The sequence below is a fragment of the Solea senegalensis genome, linkage group LG1 (genome assembly GCF_019176455.1).
Source record: "Solea senegalensis isolate Sse05_10M linkage group LG1, IFAPA_SoseM_1, whole genome shotgun sequence".
In the NCBI taxonomy this organism is placed as follows: domain Eukaryota; kingdom Metazoa; phylum Chordata; class Actinopteri; order Pleuronectiformes; family Soleidae; genus Solea; species Solea senegalensis.
Window position 1 is genome coordinate 16,820,114 of NC_058021.1, and position 21,307 is coordinate 16,841,420.

General features: G+C 38.5%; 2 protein-coding genes across 2 annotated transcripts; one reads left to right on the forward strand and one right to left on the reverse strand.

The window, feature by feature from the left end:
- Positions 1 to 516: 516 nt before the first annotated feature.
- Positions 517 to 17,678, reverse strand: LOC122775087 (FYVE and coiled-coil domain-containing protein 1-like). The gene is made up of 18 exons (XM_044034820.1): positions 17,611 to 17,678; positions 16,906 to 16,993; positions 16,257 to 16,363; positions 15,166 to 15,291; positions 13,526 to 13,632; positions 13,076 to 13,219; positions 11,662 to 11,758; positions 9,000 to 11,402; positions 8,653 to 8,745; positions 7,892 to 8,010; positions 7,581 to 7,748; positions 7,183 to 7,323; positions 6,169 to 6,377; positions 5,267 to 5,402; positions 4,830 to 4,934; positions 3,575 to 3,785; positions 2,869 to 2,978; positions 517 to 2,745 (listed from the first exon to the last, which is right to left on the reverse strand). Exons 2-18 carry the CDS (start codon positions 16,964 to 16,966, stop codon positions 2,670 to 2,672), a joined length of 4,413 nt encoding a protein of 1,470 aa, XP_043890755.1. The 5' UTR covers positions 16,967 to 16,993; positions 17,611 to 17,678; the 3' UTR covers positions 517 to 2,669.
- A 922-nt stretch (positions 17,679 to 18,600) lies between these two features.
- Positions 18,601 to 20,953, forward strand: LOC122773504 (chemokine XC receptor 1-like). Its single transcript, XM_044032294.1, has 2 exons — positions 18,601 to 18,692; positions 18,946 to 20,953. The coding sequence occupies exons 1-2, from the start codon at positions 18,659 to 18,661 to the stop codon at positions 20,028 to 20,030; spliced, it is 1,119 nt and encodes a 372-aa protein (XP_043888229.1). The 5' UTR covers positions 18,601 to 18,658; the 3' UTR covers positions 20,031 to 20,953.
- The last annotated feature ends 354 nt before the right edge of the window (positions 20,954 to 21,307 follow it).

The following is a 21,307-nucleotide window of genomic DNA, read 5'->3' on the forward strand; positions in this document are numbered from 1 at the left end:
TATCAGCAAATGACCATTACTGTACCAGTAGTTCTCTGTCAGGGCGGGTGTATACAGCAGTGCCTCAATTCTGCAACACCATTTTGACATTTTGAATATAAGGTTTTTTTTGTTTTTTAAAAGAAAGAGGATGAAGATTGTTGCTAAGATCAGAGATCAGGTCCAAATCAGTCTTACACATAAACTGTTGGAACATGTCAAGCCTCTGATTCTTGAGCATGGTGGCTCTTTAGGTTTAGTACAGACAAGCAAAAGCAGCTGTGTTATTGTTTTAGGTTTTTAAACGACAATAAAGCAGGATCTCCTTATAAAGGTGGATTGTGTGTTTGTTCTGGATCCCAGTGTTGACGTTTGAAGTCGGCGTTAAATCCCATTAGCCGAGTCTGATAACATTTTAATATCCCATGCCAATTTATTATCGTTTTTAACTTCTGCATGTAAATGCAGTCAGTGCTCAAGTCCTAAAAATCCAGACTTATCAACATGCTCTGATGATGACAAAGGCATCACACACTATTATCACTTTATCCTCTTTTATTTGCTCGTAATCATGAATAGGCTCCATTATAAATCTTTAGTACATAAATTACATTTCAATAAAACATTGTCAACAATCAATTACAGGTTAAGTCTCTCTGGTCAATCCAGCTGTAAACCTCGACTACAATCACACACACACACACACTCACTAGATACAATGGAAAATGAAAACCATTCATCAAATGGCACAAAGGCTCATGGGAAGCAGACTGACGAAAGCCCTTTCAAAAGTGCATAATATTGCCGTCGTGTTGCAATGTCATCGAAACAGAAACTCCCTTTTCAGAGCAAAACAGAAAAAAAGACAAATACATTCCCCCCAATATATGTAGTATTTGGCAATGTATCACTCTTCTTACTTTGTTATGAAGATGTATAAAAAGTGAGATTCCTCCTCCTCATGTCAGAATATATTCAAAACGAAACGTTATAAAATGTTGGAAGACACTTTAGAGGTCAGTCAGTATGATCAAAGGTTTAGCTGTAAGACACTCAAAATAGAGATATTTTCATTTTCTACTTCGCATGAGTCCACGCCGGACAACTTCAAGTACAAAACTGATTTTTTCGGCTTTGTGTAATTTGAAGACACAGCAACAGTAAACAGTAACGGTAGTAAAACTCAAACTCCTTCCATCTATAAAAGCCGGCTATAAATACAAAATAGGCAACAGTATCCCTGCTAAGCAAATGCAGAAACATCACTCCGCTGTCAAAAATATGAAAAACACGAGTGATGACTCGTACTATGCACACAAAGTAAAAACTAAATGCTTAAACAGGTACATTGTGTAGAATTTAGCAACATTTCTTGGTAAATGTTGAATATCCCCTTACCTCAAGTGTGGTGGAGAACCAAGGCTCATTCTGGGGTGATAAAAACTACACCATCATGTGACTGTGCAGGTGATTGTACACTAATAAAAACATAACGTTAATGAATTTGTCTTTAATTCCATGCTTATTATTACACACTACGATACAGGGTGCATGAGTCATAGTTGTTTTGGAAGGGTGTAGTACGAGCACATTCTTAGTGTTTACACTCTTCTGCATCTGCAGTCATCAGAAAGTGAAGCCTGCTGAGTGAAGGCAGTTAAAGCTGAATGATGTGCTGCAGCTGCAGCTTTAGAGTCAGAATCCCTGCTTCTTCCAGTGATCAGGATTACACAGCAAAAAAAATTCCCTAGATTTTCAGGTGAAAAAAGGACAAGCTATATTAAGTGTGAACTTTAAAATCAGATTATTGTGGCCATTTTGGATACAAATACTCTTTTATAAATACAAATACGCATTTATAAAAGAAAAACTAAATCGGTTAAACACCTGTTCTAAATACACCTGTTTTTGAGACTAAAACAAACTCAAGTCAACTCTCTTTGCAGTGTTTTGTTATATCATTTACACCATGCTGTTAAACTCTCCTTTTATTATTTTGTGTGGGTTTACTGAGCAGTAACTGTCTTATGTCACTACTGACATGTATTATTTTTGCATCACTGTGACAACACATTTTGATTTGATATGTTTAATACTCAGGATAAGTCACAAAAAAGATTCTTCTGTCTGCTTCTTATAAGAATTAATTAAAATATATTTACGCTTCATTTTACAACTAAGAAGTCGCAGTGAGCTTAGAATCTCTTTCTGCAAGTAATACATAAACTGATAAATATGTTGTATGATTAATAAAGTATTGTGATTCTGATTATAATAGAGGTTATTTAACCATTTCACCTGTTCCCTTTCAAATTTTAACAACAGTATTCTTCATGTGATGGATGCAAATAAAGAGAAACTGAACAATTTGACCTAAAGATGAAGAGAACAGCAGCTTAACGATTTCCAGGAAGCAGCAAACCTTTGCTACAAGTTCACAAAACCTGTTAAAATGTAAGTTCATGCAAATCTAATAAATAATTCTACAATTAAATGACAACATTAAGCTTATATGATGGAGCGCATGCTCACATTCAGTCTCACATCTAGTGTAAATCGCGGAACTGTTTGAGTGAGTCACTAGACGGCGACCCAGGTACCTGGAACTCCTGCTTGTGAGTTTAAGCGCTCTGAATGAAAGGTGTCATGAAAGTGAACTCCACAGCTTCCATGAGCTCCTCATGTCACAGTCAGGGGAGGTCAGTGCCATCGTAGACCACGGGCTTGGCCAGACTCAGGTGATACAGCACATTCTTTGAGATGAACCTGATTATCAGGACAGACAGAAATGTTTGCCTTTAGCTCATTCTGGTCTAGTTCAGAATTGTTGCTCAGAGTTAATAGGGTTTTTTTTTCCTTGACAATCAAGAAAGGAACAGGGTGACTGACCTGGAGAAGGAGTTGTCAAAGATGAGTGTGTATTCTCCGGGGTTTCTGACCTTTAGTTCCCCCTGGATTGTCTCTTTGTGGGAGTTACAGCGAGTGAGTGGGATTAAAACCTGCAGAGAGAGAAAAACCCCCCACAGAAATCAGGTTTGAAATGTACGGTGACAGCAGAGAGAAATATCTGCACAGAGTCAACAGCATATGTAGTATTAAATTTAAACGTAAAGACAAGTCTTTTTTGATTGTTTCCCTTTGTGACAGAATACAGCAACTGGCAGGTTAACTGCAAGAGTACCTGTTCTTTTCAAGGTGGAAGGTAAATATTAAGAGAGACTTAACATTCTTCCACAAATAGAGCATGAACAAATAGTGTTGTTGACTTTGACGTAAGTGTAGTGCTTCATTCCAAAGGAGCATCCCTGCAGCTGCAGCAGCAGCAGCGTACTGTAAACACAGCACTGACATAAAGGATCACCACACTTGAGGTTTACTTGTCCAAATTTATTTATCAATAGGTTGCTAATTAACACATTGAGCAGTATGAGAGCAACATAAACATCCTCCTCCTGACTGTGTTTATTCACTCAAGATGAAGTGACACACAGCTAAATGATTTCATTTAAGTTTCCTATATTTGCTCATGTCTGTGTATTTCCTTTCAATGGCTGCACAGCTTAATGAACCAAGCTATTTTATCCCCACGTCTTACCTTAGCTTGCTCCAGCGGCGTCTCTGTGCTCTCCCTGTAGACCACACTGAAAGAGATGCTCTTAGGTTCCGAGGTGAAAGTCCAGGTGACAGTGGGCCCGGGGATGCTCATGGTGATGGGGATGGTGCTGTAACAGCTGGACTTGATGAAAAGCTCTTGGGCGCCGTCCCCAAACTCAGAGATTTCATCGATTGTGAAGGGGACAGAAAGACTGCAGCATGGGGCAAAGGTTCACAGTGTAGGAGAGCTGTCACTGACTATTACTCTCATTATCTTACTTATTCCAAGACTAACTAAGATAAACTTTTATTCACTAAAAATAATAGCAGTGCACTGAAATAGCAAAGAATTACAAACCACCACAAGCTTTTATGTTGCGTAAAAAACACAGATATGCTGTATCTACGACTTTATATACGAAAACAAATAACCCTGACTACATTTTAGTTTGGGATACATCAGGTGCATTGTATTTTCATTTGTGCCTCGTACGACATTTATGCATTTTAAATGTATTTTTGCATGTCTAGAGCCCAGATTGCCAACACACAGGGGACTACAACATGACAGTCTAAGTGTATTTGGATTTAAGATTAGCAATACAAGCAAAACATGAACACAACTAAAGTCCTGTCTGCTTATACCCAATGATATGCATTTTGTTCACAGAATGGAAGTGCATTAATTGACTCTACACTCTCATCTCTTTCACTCCACTGAGGGAATGGTAACGTGCTGTGTATTGTTTGCTGTATGTTGTAATGCAACTTGTTTTTTTGTGTTTTGAAAACTTGCCAACATTTTAGCTCAACCCACAGCTTCTTGTTTCCATGAACCCAACTTTCCCTTATGTTAAGTTTGTGGTCTTGACCAAGACAACAAGTGACGTTGGGTCTTACAACACTAGTGTTTTGTCAAGACGTGTAAGTCAAATCAGTTTCCTTTCAAAATTCACAGTACCATAGTTGCTGACATGAGGACTTGCATAGTTTCTTGCAGCCTACAAAAAACCCCCAAACCTTTTGTTGTAACAGAGGTCCCACATAATCAAGTAACAGAGAAGCTGTTCCTAGTCTCATATTTCACTTCCTGTTTTAGGAGTAAGCTTTACGTTTAATCCAAGGAAATCGTTATGAAAGTTCCTCTGAAAGTTTTGACATTAACATTTTGACCCAATCCACTGCACATGTAAACGGTAAACTTCTGCATTCACGTAAATTTCAGTGTAAACGTTCACTGCGTGTGATAAACTCACGTAAGTTCTCCCGACTTCAGCAAGCAAATCTCTGCGTCCTGTACTGCAGCACTGAGGTCCTCAGTGTCCTCGGATGTGATGTCACCTGCACTGGCACTGCTGCTTCTAGAAAAAACAAACACATTTTTATCAGTTTGTCTATAATTCCTTTGTTGACATATTACTTATAATCCCTGGTGTTTATAATGCATTTTTTTATTATTTACTACCTTTAACATTGCTGTGACAATACAAAATACCCGACTATTGCACGAAAAAAAGAATAAACTTGATATAATATGTGACTTTCTGGCTGCGATTGTACAGATTATACTGGATGCATGTGTTGAATCAGATGTGCTCATGTATAATGCTGGAACATTGTGTTTCACAATCACGACCACTGACTGTGCTGCAGTCTCAATCCCACTGTGACCGACTCCATGAACGATACTTACAGTTGTGCTGCCCCCTGCTGCCCGTGTTCGGGAGAGCAGGCAGTGGCAAACGAGAGGGAGTCACTGACGACACTCACTTCTTCATCAGTGATGATGTCAAAAACACCATCATCCCGTTTGTCATCTTCGTTTTCTCCTGAAAAACAAACAGTACCATGTTTATTATTGCGTTTTCATTACTTTCTTATCTCATAAATAACGTATCACTGTGTTCTGTGCAGATACATTATTATTTGACATTTATGAGTTTTCATAGTTTTTTTTTTACTTTTTTTTCATTATTACAGGTTACAACAGGTTTTCTGATTTTTCATCTTCTTACTTGTGAATATTTTCTGGTTTCTTTGCTCCATATAACAAATAAATTACCATACGGTAGTTTGATCATATTGGATTGTGGACAAAACAATACATTTGAGAGCGTCATAATGTCCAGGTTTCAAAAAAACATTTTTTTGACATGTTATGGACTAAAAAAATTATTCGATTAATCTGTCGATTGTTTTCTTGATTAATCGAGTCATTTTTTTGGTCCCTAAAATGTCAATAAATAATAATTTCAAACCTGGAAATGCTGACGTTTTGTCCACAATCCAGTATGATTACATTTTAATCATTTATTTGTTATATGGTAAAAAATTACTCAATTAATCAAGAAAACAATCGACAGATCCATTGATTATGAAAACAGGGCAATCGGAGATGGCAGAATTCACACCATTCACGCAACAAGCCTCTGTCGGCCTATATTTATAACAGACTCTGTGACGTCAGGATCAAAATTCTTGGGCAACGTGTGTGTCTATCACAAGCAGGTCTCTGTTGCTCATAATGCAAGCACACACACACACAATACTTCACTCCCACTCCATGGGGTGAAGTAATAAAAGCCATCGTCTTACCAGACACACTGGTCACAGCTCTCCCGGCCTGCAACAAACGGCTGAAAGGTGTCAGTGGCGTGCTGTGAGCCACTTCCTCCTGTGGGTGGCGCTCCACTACTGCACTGTGCTGGTTGTAACAGTCCGCGCAGCATCGCTCTCTGTTGCCGCCCTGTTGGGTGCTCACCGTGTTGCTGCAGCAGTAGTAGCAGAAGGGACGCCCACACAGCCTAAAGAAAACAGCAAACACAGCATGATGGAGTGAGTGAGATGACTCAGTATCTTGAAATGTATTCTGTGTACAGAGGATTATTTATGTGAGTGAGTAATGCTGCAAGGCATGTTTCAAATCTGTTCATACATACAGACTTTTTTCTATCTTTTACCACAAATAAAAAACTATTTAAAAAACACTTCAAAAAACTTTTTTATTGAATGGGTTGGTTTGAAAGTTATTTTATTCTCAGGAAGAGTGATACTATAATGACACTTGCAACGTTCTTTAAAAGAGGAAGTCAAATGAAGACAGATGAGATAATGTACAATCTGTGGTTTACTTGTTATTTTAAAACACGGCTATTCTGGTGCATTGATTTTCAACCACTTTATCGTCCGTTATTCTCTTTATTCACCATTTTGCTGCTGTTTTAAATTGTTTATGTTGTTCTCATTTACTTTCTCAGTATTATGATCTTGTTGCTTTCACAGGAATATATTTTAAATAATTCAGCGATGTGCTGAGAATGAACAGATTTACAATTTTCTTTGAAAAAGAACTGTCAATCCTCAAATTTTGCTACAACCCATTACATGGCACCGAATCGTTTACAAGTTCACTACAGGTCCTGACAATAAAGACACATTGATGGACACCGCATAGTTGTCTGGGTGGGTCTCTCACTTCACAGTTGTATTACAGAAGTGAAAGCCGAGATAAAACGCCAATGCACGTACGTGACTCAGACTTGGTTCTTGTTCACTAGTGTTTCACAGGAATTGTGAGTGAAAATGTGGTTTTGGTGGCAGAAAACTGACCTGCAGTTGTACTTGCGGAGCCACCAGCTGAACTGACTGTGACAGCCCAAACAGTAGTTCACGTCCCTCTCCGTCTCCTCGTCACGCAGTTTCTGCTCAAATTCCAAGGCGTCTGTCTTTTGCCAAAGCGCGTCTTTCTCCCTGCAAATAATGATAAAAAGCATTTTTGTAAAATGCACATGTTATACTGTAGTTGGTACAAGCTGGGATTCTTGGACCAATTTGAATGCATTGGGCAGCAAATGCAGGCATCGCCGCTCTCCTTGTTCACTCACAAACAAAATGCAGTGACATTGTTTTATCTTTACATTTTGTTACTACATAGAGCAGGACCTGATTGTTTTGCTGGGTGTGTAGGGTGTGAGTCTCCATTTTTGTTTCATTACGTATGTTTCTACCTGATGAGTTCCACAAGTCTCTCCTCCAAATTGATTTTAGTGCGGTAGAGGTCATCGAGTTCAGCAGCCGTCTTGAGATCAAAGCTCTGTTTGTCCTGTGTGACTCTCCTTAGATTTTCGCTCATCTCCTGACAGGTCTCCTGAGCTGCTTGTAGACCCTCCTCAGACCTGCATATCAGAACAAGAATACCAATTTCCTCACAAGACCCATACTAAATAAAAACAAACACACACACACACGGCTGGAAACATTTCATTTCACAGAGCTTTCATTTTGTCCGGGACGTGTGGTTGTGAATACAGCATCTCACCTTGATAAATTTTCTTTCAGATGGATTATCTCGCCTTCTTTCTGCTGGATGAGATTTTCATACTCGGCCATCTGGTGGTTTTTCTCCTCAATCTGTTGGCAGCATCTCTGATTCTCAGCCTGCAATCAACACAGCAAAGCCAGACATTATTTCTGGTTCTTTGTGAATTACACTTTTGACCATAACGTTTTGATTACAGTAGAAAAACAGACAAAGTTGAAGCTGCAAATTTCCATATTTTATGAATCAATCCGAAATATACCGATATACATTTAGATGAATGTAGATGCAATTTGTGGGAGGTTTCCTATCCCTGTGTTCTGCAGCATATGCTTTTTTGGATGTGCAAAAAAATCAATTTTTTTTCAAATCTAATCTTTGAAAACGTGAATGACGAACAGTTATCATTTGTGAAAACAGACGTCCAACAACCAATAAAAATATAAGCACATATGTATATATAAAATGCACATCTGGACATTAAATCTGTCTTTTCTAAATTGCTCATGTTCTCTTTAGTTTCAGGGGATTGTAAGATCTGAACTCTGATTTAGCCACTTCATGACATGAATTAGTTGATTTTAGTTTTTGATTTACGTTGGGCACAAATTTAATGACCGAAAAGCTCAGTTTCGTTCTTCCATCAGACTTCAAAAGCTCCTCAAAACCTGTAAAAGTAATGTGGATGGGCCTAGGAGTTACCTGCTTATGATTCATTATATTGTGGAAGCAACTGTGCAAGTAGCGGGTCATTGTCTCACCTTGAGCTCTTTGAGTTTGTTCTCCAGATCCATCACTTTTTCCTGCTCAGTCACCAGGTGTAATTTCAATGTCTGTAACATTTGTGTTACACCCTGGATGGAAATAAAAATGAGAAGTGAATGGCATGGAAGACTAAATAAAAATGATACTGCAATAGATTTGTACTGATGCATTCTGGAGCTAATAGCTTTTTACTGAGATTCTTCTACCTCTAAGTTTCTAATTTATACTGAATATGACACTTAAATTAGCTTACATCTGGAGAGTAACATTAGCATGGTTACAAAAATGCATGTGAATAAAAAGGAAGCATAAAACCGAATAGTTGACTTTTTTTAAGCCTGACCTGGAGCTGGCTGTCATAGTTTGTTGCTTGGCTGCTCAGCTGGAAGTGGAGTGCCTCGATCTCATCCTGGTTTGTCTTTTTCAGAGTTTCAGCCTCCTGTTGGGCCTCACTTAGCTTCTGCAACTGCTGCTTGGTTGCCAACACATCCTCCTCATTATGGAGCTGATTAAGTAGGTGCTGGTTCGCTTGCCGCAACTCTGCATTGCAGCTATTCAGCCTTTCAGCTTCCAGAGTGGCCTCGTCCTCCAGCTCTTGCATTCTTGTCGACAGGCCCTCCCAGCGCAGACGGGCCTCTTCATTCTCAGCAGTTAGCATACAGACATGGACACCAAGCTCAGCTGTTTCTGTGTTGGCTCTATGGAGCGCCTCCCTGGATTCACTGCTTTCGAGGCACAAGGATTCATATCGCAGCTTCAGTTTATTAAGCTCTTCCCTGGAGGCAGTCACCTCCGCAGCCAGGCCAACTCGAGCCTGAGCCTCAACGTCTCGCTCATGGATAAGAGCCTCCTCTCGCTCCCTTGAATGAAGAATCTCATCCACATGCCGGCGGTTGAGATCCTCCACCTGGGCCTTGAGTTGTTCGGCTAAAACACGGAGGTCCTCTCTGGAAGCCTCTGTCACCTCCTGCAGGGCCTGAAGTTTCATTCTCTCCGCAGTTCCCGAGAGAAGCTGAGCCCTCAGCTCCACCACCTCTTCACGAAGTCGATGCACCTCCCTTAAGTTGAGCTCCAGTTGAGCCTCAGCTATCACCAGCCTGACTGGGCCCTCTTTGTTTTCCGCTGAGGAACTCTGATGGTCAACATGAAGCTTCTGCATTTTCTCATTACTCTCTGCAGCTCCCTTTTCATCATGCAGCTCTTCGGGCCTTCTCTCCAGTTCCTCTGCTCTAGCCTGCAGAAGCTCACATTTAACGGTCTGGTCTCTGAGTTTTGTCTCAGTTTCTTGGAGTTTTTCAAGTAACTCTGCTTGAATTCTTTGGGACACTGTGAGGTTCTTTTCAAACACTGAAGCTTTAATGGTAAGAGAGTCAAACTCCTGCTGAGCTCTTGCCAAGTCCTTCTTTAACAATGACTGAACCTCAACAAGGTCCCTATTCTCATTTTCTAGCTTCTTCAATTGAGCATCTACTTCCTGCTCCTGGACAAGTGCCTTCTGAACAGTCTCCTCCAAACGCAGGTTTTCGTCTAAAAGCTGCTTTTCTCGGGCTTCCACGTCCATATTTGTTGCCTCTTCTCTATTTTTAAAATGTTTTTCTGAAGCTTTCAAGACAGCTAGCTGATCTAACAAGGCTGCCCTGCTTTTTGTTAGGTCTGCGATGCTATCTTCACTCGTCTTTATTGTTCGATGAAGCTTAGCGTTTATTTCTGTGAGGTTGCTGCATTGTGTTTTGTACTCCTCAATGTTTTTGGTTTGATCAAAGGTGAATTCATTAACATCAACATTTAATTTCTCCACCTGCTCCTCCAAGTGTTTGATTCTCTCTGAACTGATAACTAGCTCTTTCTCTCTGTTTTTTATAGTTTTTCTTAAATCCAGAATGAGGTTCTCAAGTTCCTCATTCTGGCTTATACTGATGCTACATCTCTGCCCTTCCTCCTCCCTCTCTAGCTGCAGCCTTTTCCTTAGTTCCTCTGCCTGCCGTTCTCTGCACTCCAGTGACAATTGTAGATCCTGAAGCTGGGCTCTCAGGTTCCCTGTCTCCTTCTCTTTCAAACTCAATGTCCCTTGAATGCGACTGACCACCCCTTGGAGCTCTTCCAACCGTCTGACTGCCTCTTCCCGTTCCTCATGGGCTCCAGTTTTTACTTCAGCTAGCTTCTCCTTACTGTTTCTCAAGTCTTCTTCCCTGAGTTTGAGTTCCTGTGATAAGCGCTCAGAGTGCCTGGCCATGTCTTCAGCCTCCTTCTTCGCGTCTAGCCTCTCCTCCTCTGCTGTCTTCAGTTTATCCAGTAGGTCGTGCATTTTCCAAGCTGAGTCACAGTAGCTGGCTGTTTGTTGGTCCTTTTCTTTAAGTGATTGATCCAACTTAGTGATAAGATCCATATTTTTGTCCTCAGCAGCTGTGAGTCTGTCGTGAAGTTCACTATTTATTGTTTCCCTACATGTGTGAAGATGATTCGTTGTCTCCACATTAGCTATTTCTTGGCAAGTTTGGGCTTCGGTGGATACTAAATGGCCAGATGACCTTTGAGCTGCCAGCTCTCCTTGAAGGTCTTTAACCACACCCTTTAGCTCAATAGCTTCTTTGCTTAACTCCTGAATCTGTACGAGAAGCTCCTGCTGTCTCAGCTCAGACTGGTCCAGCTCGATGCGGAGATTCTCTGCAATACTGCAGGGAGAGGGCTCCTCCAGTTCACTAAGGAGACTGTGATTCAAGTCTGGGATCGGAAGAAACTCTTGTGCCTGGACAGAACAAAATAAAGACAAGCCTATATCAAAAAGTCATTAAAATGACATGTCAATTGAGTCCAAGTTATTTAATGAAGTTGTCAATGATTTGCTCATGCTGAAAATGCATTTTTTCCCCCTCTATATTAAACGTTAATAAAATAATGATTATTGATGCAACAGTAATATTTACTTAATGTTTCTTCACTTATCAACACAATGTGCCATTTAACCCAACTATTGCATGCGGCTTTATACAGTCATGAGTATGTACCTGGGACTGTGAATAATTGCCAACCAAACTGTTGATGCTGGAGCAACGACTTGGAGGCTTCCACAGGAAAGCAGACAAGGCCGAGCCTAAAGTCCGCCTTAAGCAAAATGAGACACCAAATATTAAGATATTTTAACATCAGATGAACCAAACATGAGATAAAAAGGTAACGGTCTAATCCCAACATAAAAAAATCACATTGACAGAATCTACAATAACCATTTAGTAATAGTTCCCCTTGTTTCTTAATATGACCCCATTTCCTGGTAGGGACTATGTGATTTTGTTGTAGCTATACAAAGACAAGATTTTTGCATCTTCTTAGTATTTTGTGCCGAGAGTTTCCAGGAAAGAAGCAGGAAATGTTGTGTCATTTCGTAGCTACAGGCAACAGCTTTGTTTTCATACAAACTCAAACACACTAATATTAATCTTTCTAATTAGAAACTTTGATAGGTGTAAAACGACAATCTTATACAATCTACTGCAATCCAATACCATAAATAGCACAGTCAGATTAAACTATGGTTAATAACTGACAGTTAGAGATAACATTCTGGGCTGAGCTTCCTGTTTAACAGTTACTACAACTATGCTCAGGTAAATGTTATGTGGAAAGTTTACCCACTGCGCAATATCTCCGTTTTTTTGAAACACAATTTATAAAACCTTTTCATTGTTTCAAATAAATGTCACAACTACTATTTTGAAGAAAATGACTGACTGAAGGATACCAAAACACCAAACTAACATAAACACAGTTTGCAATATTTTGCAGTATTTAAATTATTGTTTCCTCAATCTCTTAAGACATATCATAGTTAATGTATATATGCAGTATTAATATAATACATTTAAAATAGATCACATTTTTTATAATATAACAAAAATGACATATGTAACAATATAATCACAATTTGAAAGAAACAAATTAAATGTATTTGCAGCTAATCTTTAATTGTACAACAGGATTTAAATAATAATCACTTTATTACAATTCCATAAAACAACAGCGCAATTTCTTCTTTGAAAAAAACTGTAACCATTCCCCGTAGAGTAAGTGCAAATTAATGAGAAGGAAGTGAAAAGTTTTGGCAAAGGTGTTGACGTGATGAATGGTGATCAATGTTCACACCCTGTTGGCACCCACATCCTCTTATACACACATTTGCACACACATTCAAGCCAAAAAAAGAGCTGTGACTGTGCTGAGTGATCAGCTAATTAAGTGTTTCTTCACATTTTGAAATACCTAATACTGCACCATTATTCTCTAATAATCAAACTTACATGGTGCGTTATTTCATCATACTTAAAGTCGTTATCCGATAATTTTTGGTAATTATTTCCACCCTCAGAATGATACTTAACCTCTCAACTCAACTGTTAGGTGTAAACAGTTGCCTTTCGTTACCTTGCAAATGCCGGCCAGTCCGCATCGAGGTCGTAGCCTCTGGCTGCCACGTCAAACTGGATCTGATTGAGCTCATAAAGATGGTTGATGATGTCAGCTGTGAGGTGACACTTGAGGAATGGACTGCGGGCGTAATACCAGTCACTGAATAGGAAGAATATAAACAGAAAAACATGAAGAGCATGAATACTGTATAGAGTACACATACACACACTTAAAACTTAAACTAAATTGACACTTGATCATTTGAAAAGAGGAAGTGTACAAGTCTACAAGTGTGGGGCAGTTCTTGCAAAAGAAGAAATAAGATATTAACCTGGAACAGAGAGTCACACTTCCTACAAAAGGATGTGAACATAAATGCCAACACATAACCCCACAACAAATCCAGACGATTTCTAACACAGAAAATAAATAGACTTGTGTGCGCATACATCTGGCTCCTCTGACCTTGTGACCACCTGGTTTATGAGACACTGCTGCAGCGTGTCTGCCAGACGTTGGTGGACGAGTGAGTAGCGGATGAAGGCCCGTCCTTTACCCAGTGACGTCTTCAACTGAGAATGCACAAAAATATTCACTTTAGTGTATGTTCTACTTGTATAGTCCAGAGACTGAAGGAAAAATGAAATATAACTGTCTATCAGTGACCATTGCTTGAAAATAACAAAATAAAATAAATTAAAATAGTCACCTTTTATTTTTGTATTAAGAAATGTAACTAAATTTAGTTTTAAATGAACCCAAAAGAAATGAAGGTGAAATAGGTCCATCGTCATCACATGGAGACTTTCCTGACCAGACATTCAAATACACTGACAGATGGAGAGGGGTTTAGTTAAGACAACAGACTCACAGATCTACCATAAGGACACCAGCTGGAGACTCTGTTATGTATGTAGCGAACATACAAGATGATGATGATGAGCAAAAGAATAGTAAAAGTAATATGTGTAAGAAATTTCCCCAACACTATTGTCAGCTGTTATCAACTGAACTGTTACATTTGAAGAGAAGTATACTGGCACAAAAAATCCCACATGATATGGTAAAAAAAAAAAATCAAATTGTGATTATTTTGGCTAATATTGTGATTAAAATACAATTCAAATATCTGACAACTTGCACATTTTGGCCCATCTATCAATCACTTTCAACACATTTACACACATTTAACCCTCCCTGGTTAAATGTGAGAAAAACGACATATGCTGGTGACTGAAATTAGGAGAGCAGTTGACACTGATGTGATGCTGAAGTAGACTTCATAAGGAACTTTTACAACGATAACTCAGCTGGTTATCTTCATTAACTACTACAACAACAAAAAAAATCACTCCCAAAATAAAATGTCCACTGTTTATGATCTGTATTACAAATTCTGCAATAACACCATTTCCTTGGCTTAAAACTAAAGAAGTGTTATTAAGTGACTTTTTTTTTCTTTTTTTAAAACATACTTTTGTCGTCTCTATGTACTTCTTTAATCAATGTGTTTAATATTTAATTTATAATATTTGCTTTATTTAACAAATACACTGTAACAAATCACATATACCTTATCACAAGTTATCTTCCTACCACTTTAATAAAGGTTTTACTGCTTTTCATTGTTAAATAATAATATATAAATAATAATAATAATGATAATGTGTATCTATATCTATCTATATATATATATATATATACATATATATATATATATATATGTATATATACTGTATATATGTATGTATATATACTGTATATATATGTATGTATATATACTGTATATATATGTATGTATATATATATATACATAAATAAAACAGATGTCTGTGACACACAGGCTGATACACAAGCACAAGTACACAAACTAAGACTATTCTACAACAACAGTTAGTGGAGAATGACGCTCACCACTGTGGGTTCCCAGGACAGAAGAGGAAGAAGAAACTGCACAGACTCCATGTACCTGACTGACCAGGATTGCTAGTTTGTGTGTGTGTGTGTGTGTGTGTGTGTGTGTGTGTGTGTGTGTGCACTTGTGTTGCACGCCATGACAGGGCTGAAGACAAGAAGAGTGTGACTGTGTCGCACTGGGAGATTACCTCAGGGATAGATTTAACAAATCGGATGCCATCGTTAGCTCCCTTGATCTTAATCAGGCAGTCACAGAAGTAATCCCAGTAGTCTTTCCTCTGGCCAAGAAAGGTTTTCTTTTCTTTCTGGTCAAACTAAAGAAACATGAAGGATGTCATTATAGCCACTGCCTCAGCAGTGTTGATTGTACAATAGGGCAGTCAGTTTTTCTTGATATTTTTTTCAGCGTGGAATGCTTGATCTGGAATCTATGTTTCCATCTCATGAAGACCACTTATAATCCAGAAACATCTCTCTGCAGATAGCAAGACAAAAAAAGCTAATGCGGGCTCATAAATGTCTGCGTACATATAACAGGGATATCTGCATGCTCTGAGCATGCATTATTGTCCTTGCGTAAATCTATTGTAAAAAATAAAATAAAAAAGAAATTGAAAGTCACACTTACATTACATTACATGTCATTTAGCAGACGCTTTTATCCAAAGTGACCTACAATAAGTGCATTTAAACATTTGGGTACAAATGATCCCGAACACTTGATCCCGATCAGGTTGGCAGACTTTTGTTTATGACAAATATTATCAGGAATGGTGTTAAGACGGTAGCCTTGGCTGTCAGTTGTGACTGAAATGCTGTCGTAGCTTCCTCCTGTTGTCAGTGATTTCCCATTCAGGGGTTGTTTTTGTGTTCATATTTATTTGAGAAATTATGGCTCAAAAAGTGACAGCCCTATTGCACAAAAATTCTGACTGACTTTTAAAAAACAAGCTCAAAACAACCAGTCATTATGTTACCATCTCAGGTCACTTCATGTAAAATGTACACTTCAAGATAACCCTAACCCACTTAGTTTAGTTTTATAAATCAGCTCATGGCCCTTGCAGAGCCATGTAATCACACTCTCAAATCTCAAACATTTAGTATATTATGGTGGTTAGTTAGTTAGCTGTCAATAAAAACAACTTGGCGTAAGTGCAAAAAATGAGCTGATCCCCACTTCTTAAATATTAAGATGTCCTCCATCATCACCCCTTAAATTATATTTTGGAACATAACAGAAGTTAGTTGTTGCCCTAGTAGATTTATGTAAACCCACCTGGAGCAGATATTCTATCTTATAGAAGAACTTGTGCAGGTTGGCGCTGTCATCTGTTACGGGTTCACCACACTCCCTGTATTCTTTACTCAACTCCAACACAGCATCTAAATAAAAAAAAGGTGATGGTGTTATTAACACATAAACACACACATAACACATGTCCGTGCAAAGTAAAAATAAATAGTTTAAGGTAAAATGCACACATTTCACCATGCAACTTCTCTATTAGACGTAGATCGTCACCATCCACAAAACACCTCCTGACAAGATGCTGCAATTAATTATTTATGTGGGGTAGAAACAGACAGCAAGTGTGTTTGGCTAGATTTCTTTCTGTCGTTTCTTTTAATAATTAACAGACTTACAATAACAAATGATATTAGAGCCGCAACAACCTTTTATATATAGATTATCTTGATTGGTTGATTAATTAAATAACAATCTGCTGACGCTGATCAATAGAAATAGCAAACAGGTGTGGTGGTAACATGGGTTGAGAAAAGGTGCTTTTTGAATAAAGATTATTGCAGAATATTCATTTTTTACAGTATATTACTTGTAGGGTTATGTCGGAGGTGTCCTGGGTACCTAATACAGTGACCAGTGAGGTAAAGTGTGTTATTGTATGTGTGGACAGCATAATTACCATGCAGATCTCTGATAATCCTCTGCAGTTGATTATCTCCAACTGACGAGCAGGAGGCCATTGTGGAGAAAACGTGAGCAGTAGGACTCTGCAGTAGGATTCAAACAGACATTTAAAATTTATTTAACATGTGACTGGAATGTTGTCGTAATATAAAGACACTGTTCCTCCACTACAATAAACCACCAGCATGTGTAAAAGTGAACCTGTACCAAAGACGCAACCGGCACAAAAATAGTACTGTCCTAAATGGGTTTCCTGCTCTCTCCCTTTCATAAAAACATCGCTGTGAATCCTGGCCACATAAAGCTGACAACACAACACTCAGCATGCGTGGATGTGTGACACACTGAAGAAAACACATTACGTAGCCAAGTTAGCTCGTTCTGCCCGCAGAGAGGGGTCCAGCCTCACTGTAACGACGACAGGTGAAAGCAGCAACAGTGACATCATCTCGCCGACATGAGATGTATCTCCGACAGTCGTGTTACAGTAGACAAGTTGACTTAAATCACTTAAAAATAGTTTTTTAAGCAACAAACTGCAACGTAAACAATGGATTTAAGGCATGCACCTGCTGTGAGCTCTCCATTCCCTGGCCTCGTTATTAAATAACATCAATTCCACCTCATAAACCGCCGCGTTTTGGTTACAAATCACTGAAAACACCTTACAATTGAAATAAAATGGAAATTAAACACGTACTTTGATGTGAAAATATGTCCAGAGTGTCCGGTTTATAGGTGAAGTAGCAGAAACATGCTGTCGTTGTGGGGGCGGGCACTGTGAGTGATTGACAGTTTCAACGACGAAACAGACGCCATCTGCTGCTGGGGAAGTTTGGTTGAGAGACACAGAAATCTGAAAAACAGAAATCTGAGACCATAATAAGTACATTATACATATATATATATAAATAAATATATATATTTATATAAACACACACACATATATACACACTATGTATGTGTGTTTATGTATATATATATGTTAAAAAAGCCTTCAATGCATGTTTTGCGTTGTTAAAAGTAATTTTAGAATATATGTAAACATTACATGTCATTTAGCAGACGCTTTTATGCAAAGCGACTTACAATGGAATTAAGTACAATCAGCGAGGGGTAGACTCGAACTTGCGACCATTGTGACCATGTTGTTGTGACCATGATGTTTTTCGCACATTAGGTACCGGTCTTAACCACTGAGCCACTCCACCCCTGAAGAGCTTGTCAATATGTATTCACAACCAGCTGATTTACACGTGACCACTGATAATAATAGAAAATTAAATAGAAAATGTATTAAATGAAATGTAATAAATGTCAAGATGAAAAGTTGAGATGTGATATAATAATAATAGTTATTAGTAGTAGTAGTAGTAGTAATACTAGTAGTAGTATTAACAATCATTTATTTTTATTAAATACAGAAAGTATTGTGAGATAATTTGGTTTGAGCAGATTAGCCTTGATTTATATATTTTTTCCTTAACAGAAATCAAGATAATACAATATATGATAATAAAATAACTACGAAATGTGTTACCTGCAGTATATCGTCAGAGAGACAATCTCTGAATTTCACATAAAATACAAAATGTGATGACATCAGAAAAGAAACCAGTTAAAGGGAACATGTCTTCTCACATGGTCCAATCACGTGTTTGGATGATCTGAAAATTGTGTTTGACTTATTTTCACCTTGGTGGTCAGTACCTAAGGAACACATCCTAATTCACCAAAGTTTTCACTGCATGACAGACTGGTGTATGCACAGCCATTGTGAAGGTAAGGTACATTGATACTTTGTTTCTCTCTGTCAAAAGTGAATTTAGAGCCATGTGTTTGTATTTTCTATAATATAATATAATGTGTGTCAAATTTTTGGTTCTCATCATAAAATAGTTCATCATCAAGCTTTTCCTGACAGAATTTCTAAGATGTTTTCTTTTAGATTATGCTCAGTAATGTGAACACTGTTTATGAAATGTGATGCAAAAATGTTGGTTATTTATTGATGAATCCCTTTTATTCAATTCAGATTTTCTTCTTCTTCCTGAGGAAATAATGGCTACCACTGAAGCTTTTATGGTCACAGACAATAACTCAAACTATTATTCCAATGACTATGAAAATGAGCTGTGTGACAAATCAAGTGTCACAAAGTTTGGAGGCAACTTCACCCTGGTTTTCTACTCCATCGTGGTGATCCTCAGCGTGTTCGGCAACAGCCTCATCATTGTGATACTGGCTAAGTTTGAGAATCTCAAGTCTCTCACCAACGCTTTCATCCTGAACCTAGCTGTATCAGATCTTTTCTTCACCACGGGTCTACCCTTCTGGGCCTACTACCACATACACGGCTGGACTTTAGGAGAAACTGCTTGCAAAATAGTCAGCTTTGTGTTCTTCGTTGGTTTCTACAGCAGTGGCGTCCTCCTCATCCTGATGACTGCTCAGCGCTACGTGGCCGTCATGTATCCTCTGTCTGACATTATGTCAACCACAAGCTTCTACGGTGTCTTGGCGTCTGTGATCATTTGGGCCGTGAGTATCTTGATAGCCAGTCCAGCCTTTGTGTTCACCAAAGTCACAGACCACACATACTGTGGCTATGCAAAGTCATACTGGAGCTTGTGGGGGATCTACCAGCAAAATGGTCTCTTTGCAGTCAGTTCAGTGGTATTCATTTTTTGCTATTCCCAGATTATTTGCAGATTGTTGCGTCCTAATGCCCAAAGGAAGAAAAAGAACAAAACTTTGAAACTCATTTTTATTCTCTTGGTAGTTTTCTTTGTGGGATGGGCACCATACAATGTTGTGATATTTCTACAGTCAATGCATTACTGGCACCAAGAGGAAGTCGATTCAAAGGATTTGGTGGCAATTTGTGAAACACGTAAACCTCTGGAATATGCTTTTTACATAAGCCGGAATGTTGCTGTCTGTCACTGCTGCCTCAACCCAGTGTTTTATGTGTTTGTGGGGGTTAAATTTAAAAACCACCTGAAGAAAATTCTCAAGAGCTGGGGCCACAACAACAGCAGCAGCAGCAGCAGCATCCGCAACTTACCCAGTCGACTTACAATCATATCGGTAACAAGTGGGGAGGAGTTTTCTATGTAGCCGGTGTCTCTCTTAAAGAGCCAATTCAAAATGATATGTGTATAACATACAAATAATTGAAATCGACACATGTTACGGGCACATGCATGGTTAATTTTCTGTAACTTTAATTTATAGCGCAGCCTAAGAACTGCCTCACAGAGCCACTAATGTGGTTGCATTATTATTATTATTGTTATTGTTGTTATTATTATTAATCAACAGCTTGCTGGCTCATATTCCTAATTAGCTGATTTAAACTTACTTTATTAGCAACAACACTTAACGGGCTGATGACTGGGCACCAACTTCATAAACCATGTAGACAAGACATTTATTTGCCAGACGGCCAGAGAAATGTAGTCAACACGACTTTTACTACATGGCTTGGTTGTTTGTACCAAACACAGAGGTCACTCACACGACTGTTTGTAGTGTTTGCAGAGAGTGGTGTGAATAAGAAATCAAGTGAGCTCTGTTGATATTTGTTTTCATACATTTTCCAGTGTTGGGATGAATAAAGTGCATCTATCTGTGGACCGTTTAAGCAAATACCCATGAAACCACTGTGTAGGGAGTACTTCATAACATATTAGACCACTTGTTACTAACAGAGGATGTATTAAAAGCCACCCTGTGCCAGACGTTTGCAGTTCCTGTGCATCCTTAATGGCTGCATCCACCATAGAAGAGCAAAAAGGGGCATCCTCTGTCACTTAATCTGAATCCAACAGAACATCTTTGGAATGTGGTATAATGAGAAATTGGCTGTATGAATGTGCTGTTGACAATTTTTGTAGGAACTGTGTGATTCAAACATGTCAGTGTGGGGCACACAGTAATTTCCTTTTTGAATATGTGTCATTAAAAACAGGACAGAATGAGGTCCTAATACAAAATCATATAAAGTGTAAAATAAAGATGTCTGTGAGTGTTTGAGTCTATTTTACAATCAAATTGTGTGTATATGCTTTCAAATGTATGCTTTTATGCTTTTGTGCTCATACTTATGTGCAACGTCCCTCCTTCATTATCAATAGTAAGTCATTCATGATTATTTGTAATGTATGTGTAAGCTCTGACGTGTAAGAATTGGTTGACTGTACGAATTCTCCAAACAAAGGGAAGAATAATTTCAGAGGGTTAAATGGGCCAGTGGTGGTCAGTTGTTGTGTTCTCAAACTGCTCAAAGGTTTGTGTATAAATACTTTTGATTGTTTGATTGCATTTAGATTGATGACAATATTACATGGGCAGTTTATGGAGGCTATGGTGGATGGAACGATCACTGAGCCTGC

Coding starts and splice junctions, on each gene's coding strand:
- LOC122775087 (XM_044034820.1), bottom strand. CDS start 16,966: ATGGCCTCCTGCTCGTCAGTTGGAGATAATCAACTGCAGAGGATTATC. Junction 3,786..4,829: donor CTGAAGTCGGGAGAACTTAC/GTGAGTTTATCA, acceptor CCCATGCTGCAG/TCTTTCTGTCCCCTTCACAA. Junction 2,746..2,868: donor TTTGACAACTCCTTCTCCAG/GTCAGTCACCCT, acceptor CCTGATAATCAG/GTTCATCTCAAAGAATGTGC.
- LOC122773504 (XM_044032294.1), top strand. CDS start 18,659: ATGACAGACTGGTGTATGCACAGCCATTGTGAAG. Junction 18,693..18,945: donor TATGCACAGCCATTGTGAAG/GTAAGGTACATT, acceptor TATTCAATTCAG/ATTTTCTTCTTCTTCCTGAG.